Source organism: Somniosus microcephalus, chromosome 5 (genome assembly GCF_052327205.1).
Source record: "Somniosus microcephalus isolate GS21.2 chromosome 5, FLI_Smic_1.0, whole genome shotgun sequence".
Taxonomy (NCBI): Eukaryota; Metazoa; Chordata; class Chondrichthyes; order Squaliformes; family Somniosidae; genus Somniosus; species Somniosus microcephalus.
Genome location: NC_140991.1, coordinates 279,687,261 through 279,706,599, shown reverse-complemented (window position 1 = coordinate 279,706,599; position 19,339 = coordinate 279,687,261). Strand labels below are relative to the sequence as shown.

Below are 19,339 nucleotides of genomic sequence, written 5' to 3'. Positions count from 1 at the left end.
TGCATTCTAGATCATAACAACTCGTTATGTAAAAGAAAAACCCTGGTTCTTTTACCAATTATCTTAAAATGTATCTATTGCTCTGTATGTAAATTTACAAATCTACAAAGGATTTACATAGATTTACAAGAAAGCATATAAGAATAATATAGATGAGCAACATAAAAATTGAAAAAAGACATGTTTCTACTTTAACTGAAACACATGCCTGGTGCTTTGATTGATTCCCACAATATGATGATGGAACATCCAGTACAGCACACATCTCACTAGAACAGAGAAAAGCCTGGGCTCCCAAGAACAGTATTATATTGTGGGAAATGTGCGGTCATCAAGAAGGGGTACAGGTGCAGAATTTAATAGGATAGCTTCACCCAGCGAGACAGATTATAGGAAATTAAAAACAAACCGTGATGGGCCAGTGGGTTGTGGGCCAAACGATTTGACCAGACACAAGAGTAAGTAAGCCGCCATTAACAGCAAGCAGGTTTCACAATGTCAACACAACAGCCTGGCGTGGAGTTTCCGCTGCGGACGCAATCGGCAGAATACGCTGGACATTGCGCCGGTTTTGCCAAGATGAAGTTACGGCCAAGTTTCTGCGTAAATTCAGTAGCAAAAGCCCCAACATGACATTTCCCATAGATCCGCACAATCAAGCAGTGTTATCGATCTTAATCAATTGGTGACTGGAACAGACCACCCTCCAGCATCACAAAGAGGAGTGGGATTGCCAGGAAATGAGCCATTCTTCAACTGACTGATTCAATACTCTTGGTCTTACTTTTTAATTGGTGGTCTTACTTTTTAATTGGCTTCAATTGACTGCTGGTCTCTGCAGGTCAGGTGACTAACGCTGGATTCATGTGACCACGGATGCCTGTGCACCCGAGAACCTGGGCACAATGTGATGAACTCCTCTGGACGGGCGCAATTGGCAGAAACTCGCTATGCCAGTTTAGTGGGCGGGGACTGCTTCGAGGGAATGGACTTTTGAACCAGGCTAAAAGATCGTGGATTCTCCAGCCTAAAGTGGTTATGAGCGCAACTCATATATGCTTAAAATTCCGCAATCTTTAGCGCTATTTCAATCGATTCTGCCCAGATTACACTGATATCTGGGTGGAAATTGTGCAGAAACTCCAGGTCCCTCCATTTAGAGATATGATTATAGGGACACGTTTTCCTCGGTTTTTATATCGAGAGATGGTCAAAGTTAGATGTCTGCCCATCATTGCTACTTGGGATTTGCTTGCAGTGATGAGCACATGCACACAGTATCCCTTGATAAGCATTCAACTGGAAAATCTCGGCATTCACAACTAGAAGGAATTCAGAATTAATAACAGAAAGATCACTGCAGTTCAGTTGTTAACAAGCACCTTCATATATGCACTATAAGTAATCAAAGATACATTGGGTGGATATTGATTGAGGATAATGCCTGAGCAAACAGCCTGGAGGAGGTCCATCTGGCAAACTAGCTAAGTTTTTATCCTCGATGTTTACCACTACTGTTAAAAGCCACCACCTCCAGTAATCTCCCATTCTCTTACTGCATTGAAGGGGTAAACTGAGGATTCTGGTCCAACCTAATCAAGCTGAGCTGGTGAGAGCATAGAAAAATAGCAGGAGTAGGCCATTCGGCCCTTCGAGCCTGCTCCACCATTCAATATGATCATGGCTGATCCTCTATCTCAATACCATATCACTTGATGCCTTTTGTGTCTAGAAATCTATCTATCTCCTTCTTAAATATATTCAGTGACTTGGCCTCCACAGCCTTCTGTGGTAAAGAATTCCACAGGTTCACCACCCTCTGAGTGAAGAAATTTCTCCTCATCTCAGTCCTAAATGTCCTACCCCGTATCCTGAGACTGTGACCCCTGGTTCTAGACCCCCCAGCCAGGGGTAACATCCTCCCTGCATCCAGTCTGTCTAGCCCTGTCAGAATTTTATATGTTTCAATGAGATCCCCTCTCATTCTTCTAAACTCTAGTGAATACAGGCCTAGTCAATCCAATCTCTCCTCGTACAACAGTCCTGCTATCCCAGGAATCAGTCTGGTGAACCTTCGCTGCACTCTCTCTATGGCAAGTATATCCTTCCTTAGGTAAGGAGACCAAAACTGCACATGTACTCCAGGTGTGGTCTCACCAAGGCCCTGTATAACTGTAGTAAGACATCCTTGCTCCTGTACTCAAATCCTCTTGCAATGAAGGCCAACATACCAGCAGTGAGATAACAGATACTGTACTTTAGAAAGCTTAAGTCGACTCAATCCAGTTTAGGGTTAGTGTATTATTCAGTGGTACCTGTGCCACCCTAGAAGCCTATGCAGCCCGTTAAGGTCGTAAGGTTGGCATGACAATAGCTGGTTGAAGGTCCAGTGCTGCGACCCGAAGAGTTGAGAGCTGTACCCCCAATCGGGCACTCTCGGCAATACTTCAAATGGAGAGAAAGTCAAGGTCTGCAGGCCCACAATTTCTCAAATACTGTTCCAACCGAGTGCTGCTGCTTGTCAGGAGTGTCCGATCAGGCAACCAACACTTCGGGGAAGTGCTTGGATCAGATCAGGATTTGGGATTCAAATCTGCCGGTCACTGCAGTTTTCCCTTCTGAGGTTGGGACTTTCAGCAGTACTGTACGAAGCATCCTACGTCATATGTCATTGGGCCCTCGGAGGTTCACTTACCCTGTTGCCAACCGGATTCCTACAGAAGGACATTGACCCCACCCTCTCCTCATTATGGCTCCTACAGAAGGACATGGGCCCCACCCACTCCTCATGATGGCTCCTACAGAAGGACATGGGCCCCACCCACTCCTCAAGGATGACATCTGTGTGAAATTCACAGCAAAAAAAACCCAGGAATCCAACCCACAACAGAACATATAAGTGTCATTCTTCATCTCATGCTGGGGTAGGGTTAACGATTAGCACTGTGCTAAGAGAGGAATTTGGCGAGCAGCCTACGTGACTGCAAGAACAATAATGTAACTTGTATATTCTGTGGAGAAATGCCAACGAAAGTAAAAATCAACAATATGCCTCAACCCCAGCATCAGAAGTAATGCATCCATGTGAGATGTTTTTGTTTCCATTCACCACATCTGCCATCCTTATGGTTTTTCTGAGTGAGGCTGGTAACTTAATGTAAATTTGATTTCGAATATAGACATCTTTGTGCTCTGGATCTGTGCCCGTTAGGAATGGCGGGGGGAGGGGGGCGGGGATATTTTTCCTCATTTCCATCTATGTTGGTGATAAAACTGGTAAGACTGTAAAGCTGATTTTCCCCATTTTATACTCGTGCTGATTTTCATTCACTAACATTAGAAAATGAAGGAAAATATACTCTTTAAATTGAGTGTGTCCAAACTTAACTGCATATATCTCTTGCTGTCAAAGTCTCAGGTGGATGTAAAAGATCCCATGGCACTATTTTGAAGAGCAGGGGAGTTCTGCCTGGTGTCCGGCTAATATTTATCCCTCAATCAACTGGCAAAAACAGATTATCTAGCTATTATCACATTGTTGTTTGTGGGACCATGCTGTGTGCAAATTGGCTGCTGTGTTTCCTGCAGTACTACATTGACTACACTTCAAAAACTATTTCATTGGCTGTGAAACGCTTTGGACATCCTGAGGTTGTGAAAGGTGTTATATAAATACAAGTTCTTTTGTTAAAGGACTCTTTTTTTATTCATTCCAGGATGTGGGCATTGCTGGCAAGGCCAGCATTTATTGCCCATCCCTAATTGCCCTTGAGAAGGTGGTGGTGAGCCGCCTTCTTGAACCACTGCAATCCTTGTGGTGAAGGTACTCCCACATTGCTGTTAGGGAGGGAGTTCCAGGATTTTGACCCAGCGATATATTTCCAAGTCAGGAGGATGTGCGACTTGGGAACACCACCATCTGTAGGTTCCCCTCCATGCGCCTGCTGCCCTTGTCCTTCTATGTAGTAGAGGTCGCGGGTTTGAGTGGTGCTGCCGAAGAAGCCTTGGCGAGTTGCTGCAGTGCAATCTTGTAGATGGTACACACTGCAGCCATGGTACACCGGTGGTGGAGGGAGTGAATGTTTAAAGTGGTGGATGGGGTGCCAATCAAGCACCCCATCCACCATGCTTTGTCCTGGATGGTGTCGAGCTTGTTGAGTGTTGTTGGAGTTACACTCATCCAGGTAAGTGGCGAGTATTCCATCATACTCCTGACTTGTGCCTTGTAGATGGTGGAAAGGCTTTGGGGAGTCAGAAGATGAGCCACTCGCCGCAGAATACCCAGCCTCTGACCTGCTCTTGTAGCCACAGTATTTAATTGGCTGGTCCAGTTAAGTTTCTGGTCAATGGTGACCCCCAATGCCATTGAATATCAAGAGGAGGTGGTTAGACTCTTGCTTGTTGGAGATAGTCATTGCTTGGCACTTGTGTGGCGCGAATGTTACTTGCCACTTATCAGCCCAAGCCTGAATGTGATCCAGATCTTGCTGCATGCAGGCATGGACTGCTTCATTTTCTGAGGAGTTGCGAATGGAACTGAACACTGTAATCATCAGCGAACATCCTCACTTCTGACCTCATGATGGAGAGAAGGACATTGATGAAGCAGCTGAAGATGGTTGGGCCGAGGACACTGCCCTGAGGAACTCCTGCAGCGATGTCCTGGGGCTGAGATGATTGACCTCCAGCAACAACAACCATCTTCCTTTGTGCTAGGTATGACTCCAGCCAGTGGAGAGTTTTTCCCCTGATTCCCATTGACTTCAATTTTACTAGGGCTCCTTGATGCCACACTTGGTCAAATGCTGCCTTGATGTCAAGGGCAGTTACTCTCACCTCACCTCTGGAATTCAGTTCTTTTGTCCATGTTTGGACAAAGGCTGTAATGAAGTCTAGAGTCGAGTGGTCCTGGCGGAACCCAAACTGAGCATCAGTGAGCAGGTTATTGGTGAGTAAGTGCCACTTGATAGCACTCTCGATGACACCTTCCATCACTTTGCTGATGATTGAGAGTAGACTGATGGGGCGGTAATTGGCTGGATTGGATTTGTCCTGCTTTTTGTGCACGGGAGATACCTGGGCAGTTTTCCACATTGTCGGGTGGATACCAGTGTTGTAGCTGTACTGGAACAGTTTGGCTAGAGGCACGGCCAGTTCTGGAGCACAAGTCTTCAGTGCAATAGCCGGGATGTTGTCGGGGACCATAGCCTTTGCTGTATCCAGTGCGCTCAGCCATTTCTTGATCTCACGTGGAATGAATCGACTTGGCTGAAGACTGGCTTCTGTGATGGTGGGGTCCTCAGGAGGAGGCTGAGATAGATCATCCACTCAGCACTTCTGGCTGAAGATGGTTGCAAACGCTTCAACCTTGTCTTGTGCACCTGCATGTTAGGTTCTGCCATCATTGAGGATGGAGATATTCATGGAACCTCCTCTTCTGGTTAGTTTAAAAAAATGTATTCATTCACATGATATGGGCGTCGCTGGTAATGCTGCATGGATATTTACTAGTCCTAGCCCCTTTAGGGCTACCCCGGATCAGGTGTATTTCTCAGACGTTCACTTTCAACTAAAGTTTGAGGTAGCCGAATCCTAAAGATGCTTAATTGGGTCTAAAGGTCCGGGCTATCTCTCCCTAAAGGAAAGGAACAACCCGAGAATGTTACCGTCCTCCAGATAGCGCTTTTAATAAGTTTAGCTAGACTGTAATGTCCCGGATATTATGAGGGTCCGGAGATCTCCTCCAGAATTCTGTAACTCTTCACCAAAGAGTGTACAGAAATTGAGCTCGCGAGTTATTGATACAGAAGACTTATGTGAGATAATTCTAAAAATAGATAGAGATTTATTAAAAGAACCAACATGCAATTTACAGTTGGTGAATCAGTCAATCGCAACATTAACAGTTCTAAAAAGAGAAAAAATACTATCTTTTTAACAGGGAATATTATGTTTAAATCTTAACTTTGCTACAGTTCTTTAAATTTTCTATACAGGATATCCATCAATATCAAGTACCTTTGATCCCCGAGGTACAAAGAGTTGGAGACTACAGAGCTGCCTCTGTAGTCGAGAATCGCTTTGCCTAATTAAAGCGAGTCTGATATCCCATTTGAAACTTCAATATTTATACCCTTTTCCAGTGGTACTTCCTTTAAAGTTTCTGCTGATGCAAGTCAATTATCCCTATTCATCTTTCTGCTGAACTCTGCAATTCTTACTGCTACATCAGCCAGAATCTTGTCTCATCTCCAGGTGTTCTGAGTTTACCATATAGAACGGTGTGAAAGGCAGTTGTTCCTTATTTTATGTCACCTTTACGAGGACAGATGTTCCTTATCTTATTTGCCATCTTTACGAAGTTTAAATTAGAACACCTTATCCAGGGTGAACCATTGTTTTTGTTCCCAAAGGTCAGCCTGTCGGAGCCATGCACCTTCTGTTTCAATAAGGTTATTTATTCAGGGTCAACAACTGTCTTATCCTAATAGCCAGAATTCTTTCACAGCTATTTCATCGTTAGGTTTCTAAATTTCCAAACCCAGTTTGTCATGTTTCAATAAGGCTAGAATTAATAAGAACATAAGAAGTAGGAGCAGGAGTCGGCCATCCGGCCCCTCGGGCCTGCTCCGCCATTCAGTAGGATCATGGCTGATCCGAACCTAGACTCACGTCCACTTCCCTGCCCGCTCCCCGTAACCCCTAATTCCCTTATCTGCTAGGAAACTGTCTATCTCCGTTTTAAATTTATTGAATGTCGCAGCTTCCACAGCTCTCTGGGGTAGCAAATTCCATAGATTTACTACCCTCTGAGTGAAGAAGTTTCTCCTCATCTCAGTTTTGAAAGGGCAGCCCCTTATTCTAAGATTATGCCCCCTAGTTCTAGTCTCACCCATCAGTGGAAACATCCTCACCGCATCCACCCGATCAAGCCCCCCACAATCTTATATGTTTCGATAAGATCGCCTCTCATTCTTCTGAATTCTTTCATAAGATAGTGTATTTTTCTGAATAGGTTATATGGCTTATTCCTTTACAAGGCAAACATTTATTGCCTGTCTCTAATTGCCCTTGAGAAGGTGGTGGTGGTGAGCCACCTTCTTGAACCACTGCAGTACATCGTAGCAGTTTTTTTTGATATGACAGTGTGGCTTGCTAGTGGCCATTTCAGATGGCAGCTAAGAGTAAACCACATTGCTGTGGAGATGGAGTCATATATCGGCCAGACCAGGTAAGGATGGCAGATTTCCTTCCCTAGAGGACATTAGTGAACCAGTTGGGTTTTTACGACAATCCGATAGTTTCGTGGTCAACATTATTGATACTAGCTTTTTATTCCAGATTTATTTAATTAACTGATTTTAAATTCCTCAGCTGTCCTGGTGGGATTTGCACTCACGTCTCTGGATCATTAGTCCAGGCCTCTGGATTACTAGCCCAGTGACATAACCGCTATGCTACTGTTCAAAACAAATACATCTCCAGGGATAAATGGTGTAAATCTCACAGCACTGAGAGAGACAGAGGATGAGTCAGTGATGGATTCAAACTTAGGTCCCAGAAGCGAAAGAGCTCTTTCGCAACCCCCCTTAACACTTTACTTTTTCTACAACATTTGTCTGTGTAGACTAAGACCCACTCCCCTGCATGTGGTTGCTGTGCATATGTTTCTTTGTGATTTGCAGTCTCTAAGCACCATTGCACCATACTTTTTGCAGGACACATTATGATCACAAATTACTTGCTGAACTATTTTCCCGGAATTAACATCGAGAGGAGGAACGTCCACGGGTTCACTGCGCTGATGAAAGCAGGAATGCAAGGGAGAACGGATTGTGTCAGAGCCCTGATGTTGGCGGGTAGGTACTGACGATGTCATTGATGACGGTGAATGGCATCTTGTCCCTGTTCCTAATACAATCCCCAGTAAAGGTGGCAGGACAAGTAGATCAGGCTGTTTAAAAAAGCATACGGATTCCTGGGTTTATAAATAGAGGAATAGAGTACTAAAGCAAGGAAGTTATGCTGAACCATATAAATCAGTGGTGTATTGTGTCCAATTCTGGGCACCACACTTTCGGAAGGATGTCCAGGCCTTGAAGAGGGTGCAGAGGAGATTTACTAGAATGGTACCAGTGATGAGGGACTTTAGTTATGTGGAGATACTAGAGAAGGTGGGATTATTCTCCTTACAGCAGAGAATGTTAAGAGGAGATTTAATAGAGGTGTTCAAAATTATGAAAGGTTTTGATAGCATACATAGGGAGAAACTGTTTCCACTGGTGGGAGGCTCGGTAACCAGAGGACACAGATTTAAGATGATTGGCAAAAGAACCAAAGGGGAGATGAGGAGAATTTCTTTTTACGCAGTGATTTATGATCTGGAATGCACTTCCTGGAAGCGCAGTGGAAACAGATTCAGTAGTAACTTGCAAAAGAGAATTGGATATATACTTGAAAAGGAAAAATTTGCAGGGCTATGGGGCAAGAGCAGGGGAGTGGGACTAATTTCAAAGAGCCGGCAGAGGCACATTGAGATGAATTGCTTCCTTCTGTGCTCTATGATTCTAATCCCAGGCAGTGGCAGATACCAAATGATCCTCTGCAGCATTGTAGCGTGGATGAAGCCTGTAAAGTGTGAGCTGACAGTGGCAATGAATGAGTTACAGGACGTGTAGCTCCCAGTAGAACAGCTCCCTCTGTCGTGTTTCTTGAACCTTCAATCACAGTTCAACTTTGGCCTACAGAAAGGGCTTTCGTTGGCGTCAATTTCGATCAGCAATCGAATCAGCTTGCGGTTTGACGTGCCAAGAAGGCAAAGCAGCTTTGAAATTCTGGCGTATGGCTACACATGGTAATTTCACCTGCGATGGGCACTTCTCACCTGGGTTCTGTGTCAGAGCGGGTATCAATTATTTTCCCCTACTTTTTTTTATTCATTCACTGGATGTAGGCGTTGCTGGCAAGGCCGGCATTTATTGACCATCCCTAATTGCCCTCGAGAAGGTGGTGGTGAGTCGCCTTCTTGAACTGCTGCAGTCCGTGTGGTGAAGGTACTCCCACAGTGCTGTTAGGGAGTTCCAGGATTTTGACCCAGCGAGTGATATATTTCCAAGTCAGGATGATGTGTGACGTGGAGGGGGACTTGGAGGTGGTGGTGTTCCCATGCGCCTGCTGCCCTTGTCCTTCTAAGGTGGTAGAGGTCACGGGTTTGGGAGGTGCTGTTGAAGAGGCTGAGGCACAATGAGCCAAGTTCCTTAACCTCTGGTCTGGGCACTCCTCACAATAGCATAGCCAAAATCCGTGGAGGGAAGTGCTTGGAACCACGCCCTACAATTGCAGTCGAGCTAGAAACTGGTGTTCAATGCACTGCAGGACCTCATAGATGGCACTCTTAATGAATTTTGCGAGGGGATCCTAAATTTCCAATGAGTTCAGAGATCTGTACAGGCCAATTAATTGAAAAAAAATATTATGCTGTGTTGTTCTCGAGTTACAGAGGCATCAATAGAACACCATCATCAATGGGCATAGAATGCAATAGAAAATAAATACTTGGCCATTGACTAACATTTAAAAAAAAATTCATTCTGGGAATATGGGCATAGCTGGCAAGGCCGGCATTTATTGCCCATCCCTAGTTGCCCTTGAGAAGGTGGTGGCGGGCCGCCTTCTTGAACTGCTGCAGTCCGTGTGGTGAAAGTTCTCCTACAATGCTGTTAGGTAGAGTGTTCCAGGATTTTGACCCAGCGACCCAATGATAGATAATGCCCTTTTAGCACAGCAATGCCAGTGTCCTATTCTATAGGCAGCTCCATAATAAGGCGAGCTCATTGAAGACTGGATAATGCTAGGGACACCTCAGGCAATCTGATTTCCAATCTAGGCTGGGCTTCCAAGATGAAAGTGTCCTCTCTTTGCTGGCTATAGAATGGTTATAGAATCATATAATCTTACAGCACAGAAAGAGACCATTCGGCCCATGGATGTAATATGAGTCTGGGCAGCTCAGTGGCATAGCTAGGAATGGAATTTTGGATAGGCCCCAACTTATGGTGGTCGGACAATGCTCTGGTTTACACTGCTGCTCTGATACTTTCTTTGCTGCTGCTCTGAAAAACAAATACTGTATGCAGCTATCTTCACCAACCAGTAACAGCAGTACTGCCTTTTCTTACGGTGCACTGAGGGATATTTGAAAGAGACTATCCCACAGAATTCTGTGCACGGCTTATTTACCTCATTACCCGAGTTACTGATCGGGAACCTAAACTTTGCCTCCTCTTAAACACCCAGCTCATCGGATTTGGATGGGCCTGGATACTAATTGGATGGGCCGCAGCTCACCCATGACTAAGCCCTGGGGCAATTTCTAATCATCTCCGAGTGGATGAAAATTCACAGTACAAAACTGTCCCCATCTCTGTAACCTCCTCCAACCCTACAACTCTCTGAGAACTCTACGTTCCTCCAACTCTGGCCTCTCGCACATCCCCAGTTTCTATCCATCCTACCATTGGCAGCTATGTCTTCAGTTGCCTGAGCCTGAAGATCTGGAATTCCCTCCCCAAACCTCTCCGTCACTCCCTTCTCCTTTAAGATGCTCCTTAAAACCTTTCTCTTTCACCAAGCTTTTGGCCACCTGTCCTATTGTCTCATCCTGCTATTACTACTGCTGTTAATCACATCCAGGACTGAACCATGTTCATTCCGACAGTTGATGTTTGTTTCTGCTGATGTTAAACTCCAGCAACGGTGTTCCCATGCGCCTGCTTCCCTTCTCCTAGATGGAAGAGGTCGCGGGTTTGGGAGGTGCTGCCGAAGAAGCCTTGGCGAGTTGCTGTAGTGCACCTTGTAGATGGTACACACTGCAGCCACGGTGCGCCAGTGGTGGAGGGAGTGAATTTTTAAGGTGGTAGATGGGGTGCCATCTATCAGATAATCTGTTTTTAATGATGTTGGTTGAGGGGTAGATATTGGTCAGGACATCAGGAGAACTCCCCTGCTCTTCTTCAAAATAGTGCCATGGGATTTTTATGTCCACCTGAGCGGGCAGACAGTGCTTTGGTTTAATGTCTCACCTGAAAGATGGCACCTCCATCACTGCAATGGTCTCTCAGTCCTGCACTGGAGAGTCAGCTTAGATTATGTGCTCAAAAATCTGGAGTGAGACTTGAACCCGCAACCTTGTGACTCAGAGTTGAGAGCGCCATCACTGAGCCAAGGCTGACACCTAATTCTGGAAAATAATTAATTCCAGATGGTCCTCCTTCATTGGTTCAGACTCTATTTTAGGTGTTAGACTCTGAAAGAAGGAGAAATACATTATATTCATATATATTTTCTCTCTAGGTGCAGATATTAATGCCACGGATCCAGGGAGGGGTTTTACCCCACAACAATGGGCACAGTTTACAGGGCGGTATGAGACCATCTTTCTTATGCGCAAACTCCTGGCCAAGCCTCGTCCTGTCCAATTCAGTGACACGTACAAGCCCGAGTGGCCTAAATTGAAAGAACTCGTAGCCAAAGCCAATGAGCCCAAGAACTGTTTGGAAAAAATCTGCGAGACTATCAGGTCAACCTTGACCATCAACTTTCCCCATGATCCGGAAGAAGACGGGCCGCTTGACCACATGGTCAGGATGACCACCGCCATCTCCAGCCCTTTTGTTGCGACTGGGTGCAGGACAGTCTGCCCGAGCAGCCCCCCTTGTGTGGGCAAGAGGAGGTTCATGGTGCAAGAGATCCTGAGGCAGCAGGAGTCTCGGGAAGTGAAAGCTCCGAACAAGGATTATATTAAACACCAAAAATTATTTCAGAACTCTCAGCTAGTCATGGTCCCCAAAACGAAGGAAAGGAGAGCCAGCCTGCAGTCACAGAGCTCTCCCTCCACACACGTGACCGTCGCTTCCTCCAGGAGGGGTAGCCTGAAGCCCTTGGCCTTGCTGAGGTGGAGCAGCGTGCAGCCTGGGATCGTGGTGCCCAAGGTGCGCGTGGTCAAGGCGCCCACCCCGACTTATGATCCCGAGAGTGTACGCCAAAAGAGCAGCGGGACAGGCAGTAACTTCTTGGAACTACCCAAGTGGAAGTACAAGGAATTGAAAGAGGAGAGAAAGAAAGTGGAGGAAGAGGAGAAAATAAGAGCTGAAGAAGCGGAGAAAGAGAGAGCGGACAGGATGGCAGCGAAAAGGAAGTTGGAGGCACAAAAAGGACCTTTCAAAAAAGAAAGTAAAACAAAATCTACAAAGAAATCGGGATCTTGCACTTCTGATCGATTCCTTTGATCAATAGGAAGTATTATTACTGAGAGGACAGCTGAGTTGTGTATGGGCCTGTCCTACCATTGCAGCACATAGAATATCATCGATAAACAGTTGAATGAAATGGATAATTCATGCTATGCTGTGGCGAGTATGATTTTAGTGGCACAGGATATGGTTAGCTGTTTCCTGTTCACTTACATAACGTGTTCTGAAATCTTCAGCTCACTGAATGCAATCTGCCCTTGTGTCTAGAGGCAAAATAAATCATGCCTCTCTATTATCACCAGACAATTTTAAAACTGTGCTTAGCACATAAGTCCGCAAATTGTCAAAGACATTTTATTTGTTTTTAATACACCATGCGGACAATTTGGTCTTCTGTTTAATATGCTGAGTGTCACAGCATCAGTGAATGCTTTCTACAGGTTTGCCTGCACTGACGGAGCACTGACCTCATACCTCGAGCACCCAATGTACTGATCAGCATAGCCGTCACATCCTGCACTTTTAACAGCTTTAACTGGTCGATAGAACCGAGAGGTCTGACACGTCAACAGTTCAATTGAGTCTATTAAATTGTGCAATGCTCCAGTGCTGCAGTCACATTGGATAACCCACATTGATCTGATCAATTAATGCTCCAAAATACATTGGAATCTGGTTTTATTGATTGTTGTATGGCGCAAACTACAAATGAATATTTGTCCCAGGGCAGTGAATTTGTTTTGATGGTGACTGTACTGGACGGAACAGCCATGGCCACAACATGTTTGAAAGGACATGATGGTAAGTTAGGCAGTGAATTGGTGGATAATGTCGAGAAGTTCTCTTTGTTTCTGAAGTTGGCAGAAAGGGATTGGACAGCTGTAAGACAACCAGCTACAAGTAGCAGAATCAAACACTTCATCTCCCTTGCATTTATATTTAAAGAAAACACTTCATAATATGGATAAGTCTATGTGGGGTGGGGGAGGGGGGATTAAGGGAAAAAATCTACCTCTTTGGTCAAGCTTTTGGTCACCTGCTCAAGTGTGTCTCCTTCTGCAAGTTGTTGTTGATGCTGAATTCTTCATTTACTGATGCTCACTGCAGTCATTCTGCTCGGTTCACATAACAAAGGCAAGCTTGGAAGAATTCGGAGCATATGCTTGACCTTTGGCTCTTCCGTGGCAGAGGTTACACCTGCACCATAGAAACCGAGGCCCACTGAGGAGTGAGAGTTTTACATGTCATTTTCAGCGAAGTCTGTTGTCTTTTGAAAGGGGTATAACCAATCAGCATTTTTATAAGGAAACATTTTTTTTTAAATGCGCACTTAGTCTGAAAACTGAGTAAATGTCCAAGCTCGTACCAATGACGGGAAACAGGAACAATCCAAGGTGATAGGTACCCCTAACTGTGATCATTGCAGTGGGCATCTTCAGAGAGGGGTAATTAAAATGGATCTGTGAAGGAGTCGGAAATCCATTTATAAATTTAAACTTTCGTTGAGCGCCACAAAGCCAAGCAGTATCCCACTAGAGGGCTCCAGGGATCCCATGGTCCAACCAACTGCCCCACAAAAGGTGATGAGCCAAGGATCTGAATCCACATTCGGTCGTCTCCTGATTCCGGTTACGCTCCTGATTACCTCTTGAAATGGGAGAGCGGACTGACTCCCACCTCCATCCGCTATAGCCATTCAGGCCATGAGGAGAGGCCCCGAGACATAGGGGGCAGTAAGTCAGCCAGAGGTCACAGCGGAGGAGGAGTTCGGCCACAAATGGTTCTTGGACCATATGATGAATGCCACTACTCTACTGCAAGGCTTGTGTTAGCAAACATTCAGGGTGTGTTGCTTATCCCCTTTTTGTTCACATCAGAGATGTAAAGCTAAATAAAGTGCAACATTTTGCCATATAAGACAATCAGCACCACCAACCCTGAAAAACAAGGCCCTGAGATTACATACAGAACAAGACTCAAGGCCATGACATCTTGTCTTTAATGCGCTCCATATAAGTACATGAAATACAATTAATTCAGTTCTTTTCATCAGACTTGGCACTCTTTCACCTCATCCCCACAGTTCTATATTGCCCATACTGGAAAAGTCATCATGGCTGTTTTGTAAAGTGGGGCTGGTGACAATCAGGCAGTTAATGGGCTTTTGCAGTTCAGTAGGACAAAAGGCAACTATAGGCCTTTGATCATTTATTACGCCACGTTACATCATTGCCAACTGTTTTCTCGCTTTTCAAAAACTTGACACATTTGGGTAACTTTAAACTTGGATTGTTCAGATTAATTCTGAATGGTTGGCAAGTGTGAAGTATTTTTTTGTTTGAAGGGCCCATTATTGGTCTAGGGCTCATTTAAGACACCTGGCTTAGTTTTGAAACACCTCAGGCAGTTTTCAACAGCTACACGTCTTTATGACATCTTGTAGGATGCTGCAAGGCAAATTTGCACAGTGATCTCGTTCCAAGGGAGGATAGTGCCCTTTAACAGAGTCTGTTAAATATACAAGGAAAATGTGAGGGCAATAGTGACAAGACAGCTCTTCAGATGACTGGGATATCCAGCCTAGTGCATCAAAGGCCCTGTTTACCCAGGCTGCTAACCACAAGGCAGAATGAGATGTCACTCCCGTCAGTGTCTATCTAGTTTGTGACGTTAAAATGCACAGAACACTACTGTCAATCTGCTTGTCTATGTATTGTGGGCCTATGCCAACAGCTGAGCCAACTGTGATCATACTGCAGTACTACCTACACGGCATCAATATGCCAGAATCTATTTTCATTAACACAGGAGCCACAGAGGTTGTTCAATGCCTGCAGTAGATCAGATGACCCAAGGTTTCGGTCCTGGCAGGAGTCACTTTCTTGTTGGTGTGATTCGGACAGCAAGCTTTGCATGACTAGGCTCATATAACTAGCATTAGCAGTGGGATTACACTAATTATATTCTGGGGAGGAATTCACTTTGATGTACTTCCAGTTGATTTAAACAAGAGATTTAGCAAAAGTAGCCAGTGCCAGGTCAGAAACGACCCATGTCTATTAACTGATTGTAATGTGAAGTTGAGATGTTACAAATAGTGACTATCCCAAGCTACCACTTTGCCATTGTCTACCTAGCTTGTGAAGTTAAAACACAGACCATCATTGGTACTCTGTACTTAGCTATATGTGTTGTATATACTGTTTTAAAAGTTTGAGAAGAGGCCAACTCAATAACCCAAAGGAAAGTGCTTAAAGCATTTTACAGCTTAAATCTGGTAGTTAATATTTGTTCTATTATACCCTTGGGCTACAATCAATGAAACTAAAGGCGGCTTTTAGCTCTACTACGGATTGCCCATCTGGATCTTGGTGTGATAATGGCCTTCAGCCCATGTCCACCTCCACCGCATATGTCCTCTGCAATCTTACCTCCCCTTCAAGAAAAAGCCACAAACCATAATCTAAAGAGCACACAATGGGGTGATATTGGCTGCAACATTCACCCAACCAAAGAAGTTTCAGTACTTGTGAATCATTTGCTTTGGGTACACTTACTGGAAAAGCATCATCCCAGAAGAGAACCTTGACACGTGTCTTCCATTTTATTGGTGGCACCCAACTTCAACTGAGGCCAACGGCCCACCGAGCACTGTTTTCAGTCAGTGATGTAGCATGTTTTAGCCCTAGGATGGAATACATTTAACAATATAAGGCAGGGCACTCAGGGATGAGGCAGTCCACACCAGCTATGGCGCTCAGGATGCCTTTACACAGGATTCTGGTGTCTTTGCTGCTAGTTTGCCAATTAGCAATAATTTAAAAAATATAGTCGCACATTTTCCCCCTGGTGATGTTTTTATATTAGAGGGGAATGAGTTAAGGTGTCATCATTGTTTAAAATGTAATGGTCCGACACTGTCAGAGTAAGATGTTTATATGCAATTTTTAAAATGTGCAATACCAGGCTATTTTTACAAAACAGCTGCATACTACTACTTAGGTCTTGTTTGAAAATAATTTTATGGACTTGCTGAATTGACGTGGGAACTTGTCACTTTGAATGTTACCAAGGTTGATCCTTGCTGAAAAAAATACTAAATGACAATAATTATATGTACTTGCAAAAATGCATCAAATATTGAATGTCAAATGAAAAGGTTGAAACTCACACGATAATTGATTTTGAAAACTTTGCGTTTTTGCAAAAAATAAAAAATCTGGCTGAAAATGCAGACCACTCATTTTGTTAATGTGAGATTTTCTTTTTCAGCACATTCGGGGTCCCAGTGGATTTCCTTTACAACACATCGGGTATTTAACAGCCAGCAATTTGCGTCAGCTAGTTTTAAATCTTATAGAGCATCCAACAATTAATTTCAGTCTACTGTCTCTGCCCACGTTCGTACCATGTGACTGCACAAACTCAACTGTGTATCCACTTATCTCTACTAAAGGAGTCTCTCTTTTTGGGCAAAGGCAGAGCTATCTGGAATGATTTGTCCCACAGGACTTTGCATTGTTTAAATAGGAAACAAATTATGCACAAGGTATAATAAAAACCAGAAAATGCTGGAAATACTCAGCAGGTCAGGCAGCATCTGTGGAGAGAGAAACAGAGTTAACATTTCAGGTCGATGACCTTTCGTCAGAACCGGAAGAAGTTGGAGATGTAACAGTTTTTAAGCAAGTACCGAGGCAGAGAAAGGGGGGGGGGTGCGGCAGGGGGGCAGGAAAGAACAGAGAATGAAATAGAGCCCTGAACAGGAAGTGGGATGGGAGGAAGTGTAATCAAGGTAGTGGTGGGCTTATAGTAGATAATTGGTCGACAGCCTAGCCCCAGCAATGAAGATAGAGAAGGCGAGGGAAGAGTTAGAGATGGACCATATGAAGGCGAGGGAGGGGTGGAAATTGGGAGCCAAGTTAAATGAAGTTTTCCAGTTCAGGGCAAGAGCAGGAAGCAGTACCGATGCAGTCAGCAATGTACCGGAAAACTAGGTGAGAGGGGGGGGACCTGAGTGGGACTGGAACAATGAATGTTCCACGTATCCCACGAAAAGGCAGGCATGGATTCTCATTTGGAGAAGTGAGTGGAGTCAAGGGAGAAATTGTTCAAAGAAAAAATTTAGCCAGGCAGAGGAGGGTGGTGGATGGGGACTGGTTGGGCCTCCGTTCAAGAAGAAGCGGAAATCCCGCAGGCCGTCCTGATGGGGGGGGTGGAGGTGTAGATAGACTGGATGTCCATGGTGAAAATGTACAAGGTATGTCCATGTAGCAAGAGAGGAGAGATTCAGATAATTCAGTGAATGGTGTGTGGTCATTTATCAGCTAGTTCCTAAAAACTGAGAAGGCAGCAGTAGAATCATACGGCACAGGAGGTGGTCAATCAGCCTATTGTGCCTCTGCCGGCTCTTTGAAAGAGCTATCCAATTAGTCCCACTCCCCTGCTCTTTCCCTATAGCCCTGAACATTTTTCCTTTTCATGTATATATTCAAATCCCCTTTTGAAAGTTTCTACTGAATCTTCTTCCACCCACCCTTTCAATAGGAGAGACTTTCTTTGTTAAACCTCTGTAGAAGGCATTTTGATGCTAATGTTTTGACCCTTTCCTGATCCACACAATCTCGGACTAAACTGTATTCTGATGACTATTCGTTCGTAGTTTCAGAATACGCTGAAATGGCTGTGAAACCCTCTTTTGCCACCATTGTAGAAATGTATTTTTTTTTTTAAAAACATCGATCTCAGCAAAACACAGGAACAGGATTAGGCAATTCAGCCCCTTGAGCCCATTAGAAAGGTCAGGTCCCCCGACTGGGAATCGAACCTGGGCCGCGGCGGTGAAAGCGCCAAATCCTAACCACTAAACCACGCTGCAAGTGGGCTTCTTGTTGCCCACTGCACCATGACCTTGGCCAACCTAGGGAGTTACTAACCTGCTGCTAGGCATCTGCTGTTGCCACTTCAGGACCAGTTGCTACGGGGGTCTGCAATAAGCCTGAAGTGTGATACGCTTATCAATTACTTCATAAAAGGTGATGAGTCGAAGAAGAGATGATGAGTCGAAAGAAGAGATGAATAAGGCTTTTATTAGCTAAGAAGAGACCATGCTTCTTCGTGAGTGACTGAACAGGTCTGAACGAAACCCACACAGTGGTGGGTGGAGTCAGCTGAGGCATGCCTCCATACACAGCGCCACCCAGAGGTGGCAATATACAATACAGTGGTTTACCACATTCACCCCTTGTTTAATGTGAAGTCCGGCGGGGTGAAGGGTACTACAAGTTAAGTCTATCAGGAGGCCTTGTCTGACGTCCTGATCGTCGTGGTGGCGGCGGTGGTGTTGCAGCATCCGACGTCGGGTCTGGTGTCTGGGTGGTTGGCGAAGATTCCTGGGGCTTTGGCATGCCGTCTGCAGGGGTTGGGTTGGGAGGGGTGGTGGGGGATAACAGTGGTAAGGGGGATAACGGTGGTAAGGGGGATAACGGTGGTAATTCAGGGGTACCCGAGGGTGCGAGATCTCGTATGGAGACCGTGTCCTCCCGCCCGTCTGGGTATGTCACCCAGGCATACTGGGGGTTGGCGTGTAGGAGGTGCACCCGCTCGACCAGGGGGTCCGTTTTATGCGTCCTCACGTGCCTCCGCAGTAGGACGGGCCCAGGAGAAGTCAACCATGCCGGTAGCGAGGTTCCCGATGTAGACTTCCGGGGGAAAACGAACATTTTCTCATGAGGGGTCGCATTAGTGGCAGTACAAAGCAGTGACCGAATGGAGTGAAGCGCTGCAGGGAGGACCTCCTGCCAGCGGGAGGTCGGAAGGCCCTTAGATTTTAGTGCTAAGAGGACTGCCTTCCAAACCGTCGCGTTCTCCCTTTCCACCTGGCCGTTCCCCCGGGGGTTGTAACTGGTGGTCCTGCTCGTGGCGATACCTCTTGTTAGCAGGTACTGCCGAAGTTCGTCGCTCATGAACGATGAGCCCCTGTCGCTATGTATATAGCTGGGGAACCCGAACAGAGCGAAGATGTCATTCAGACACTTGATGACCGTGGTACTGGTCATGTCTGGGCAAGGGATGGCAAAGGGGAAACG

At 45.3% G+C, this 19,339-nt stretch overlaps 1 protein-coding gene across 1 annotated transcript in view; it reads left to right on the top strand.

Moving 5' to 3' along the window:
* Positions 1–16,934, top strand: part of LOC147117756 (ankyrin repeat domain-containing protein 33B-like) — an 80,427-nt gene extending 63,493 nt beyond the window's left edge. Inside the window, exons 3-4 of the mRNA XM_085988997.1 lie at positions 7,719–7,859; positions 11,353–16,934. Of these exons, the coding sequence (XP_085845123.1) occupies positions 7,719–7,859; positions 11,353–12,287 (1,076 nt within the window). The 3' untranslated portion in view covers positions 12,288–16,934. The remainder of the gene's footprint in view (positions 1–7,718; positions 7,860–11,352) is intronic.
* The last annotated feature ends 2,405 nt before the right edge of the window (positions 16,935–19,339 follow it).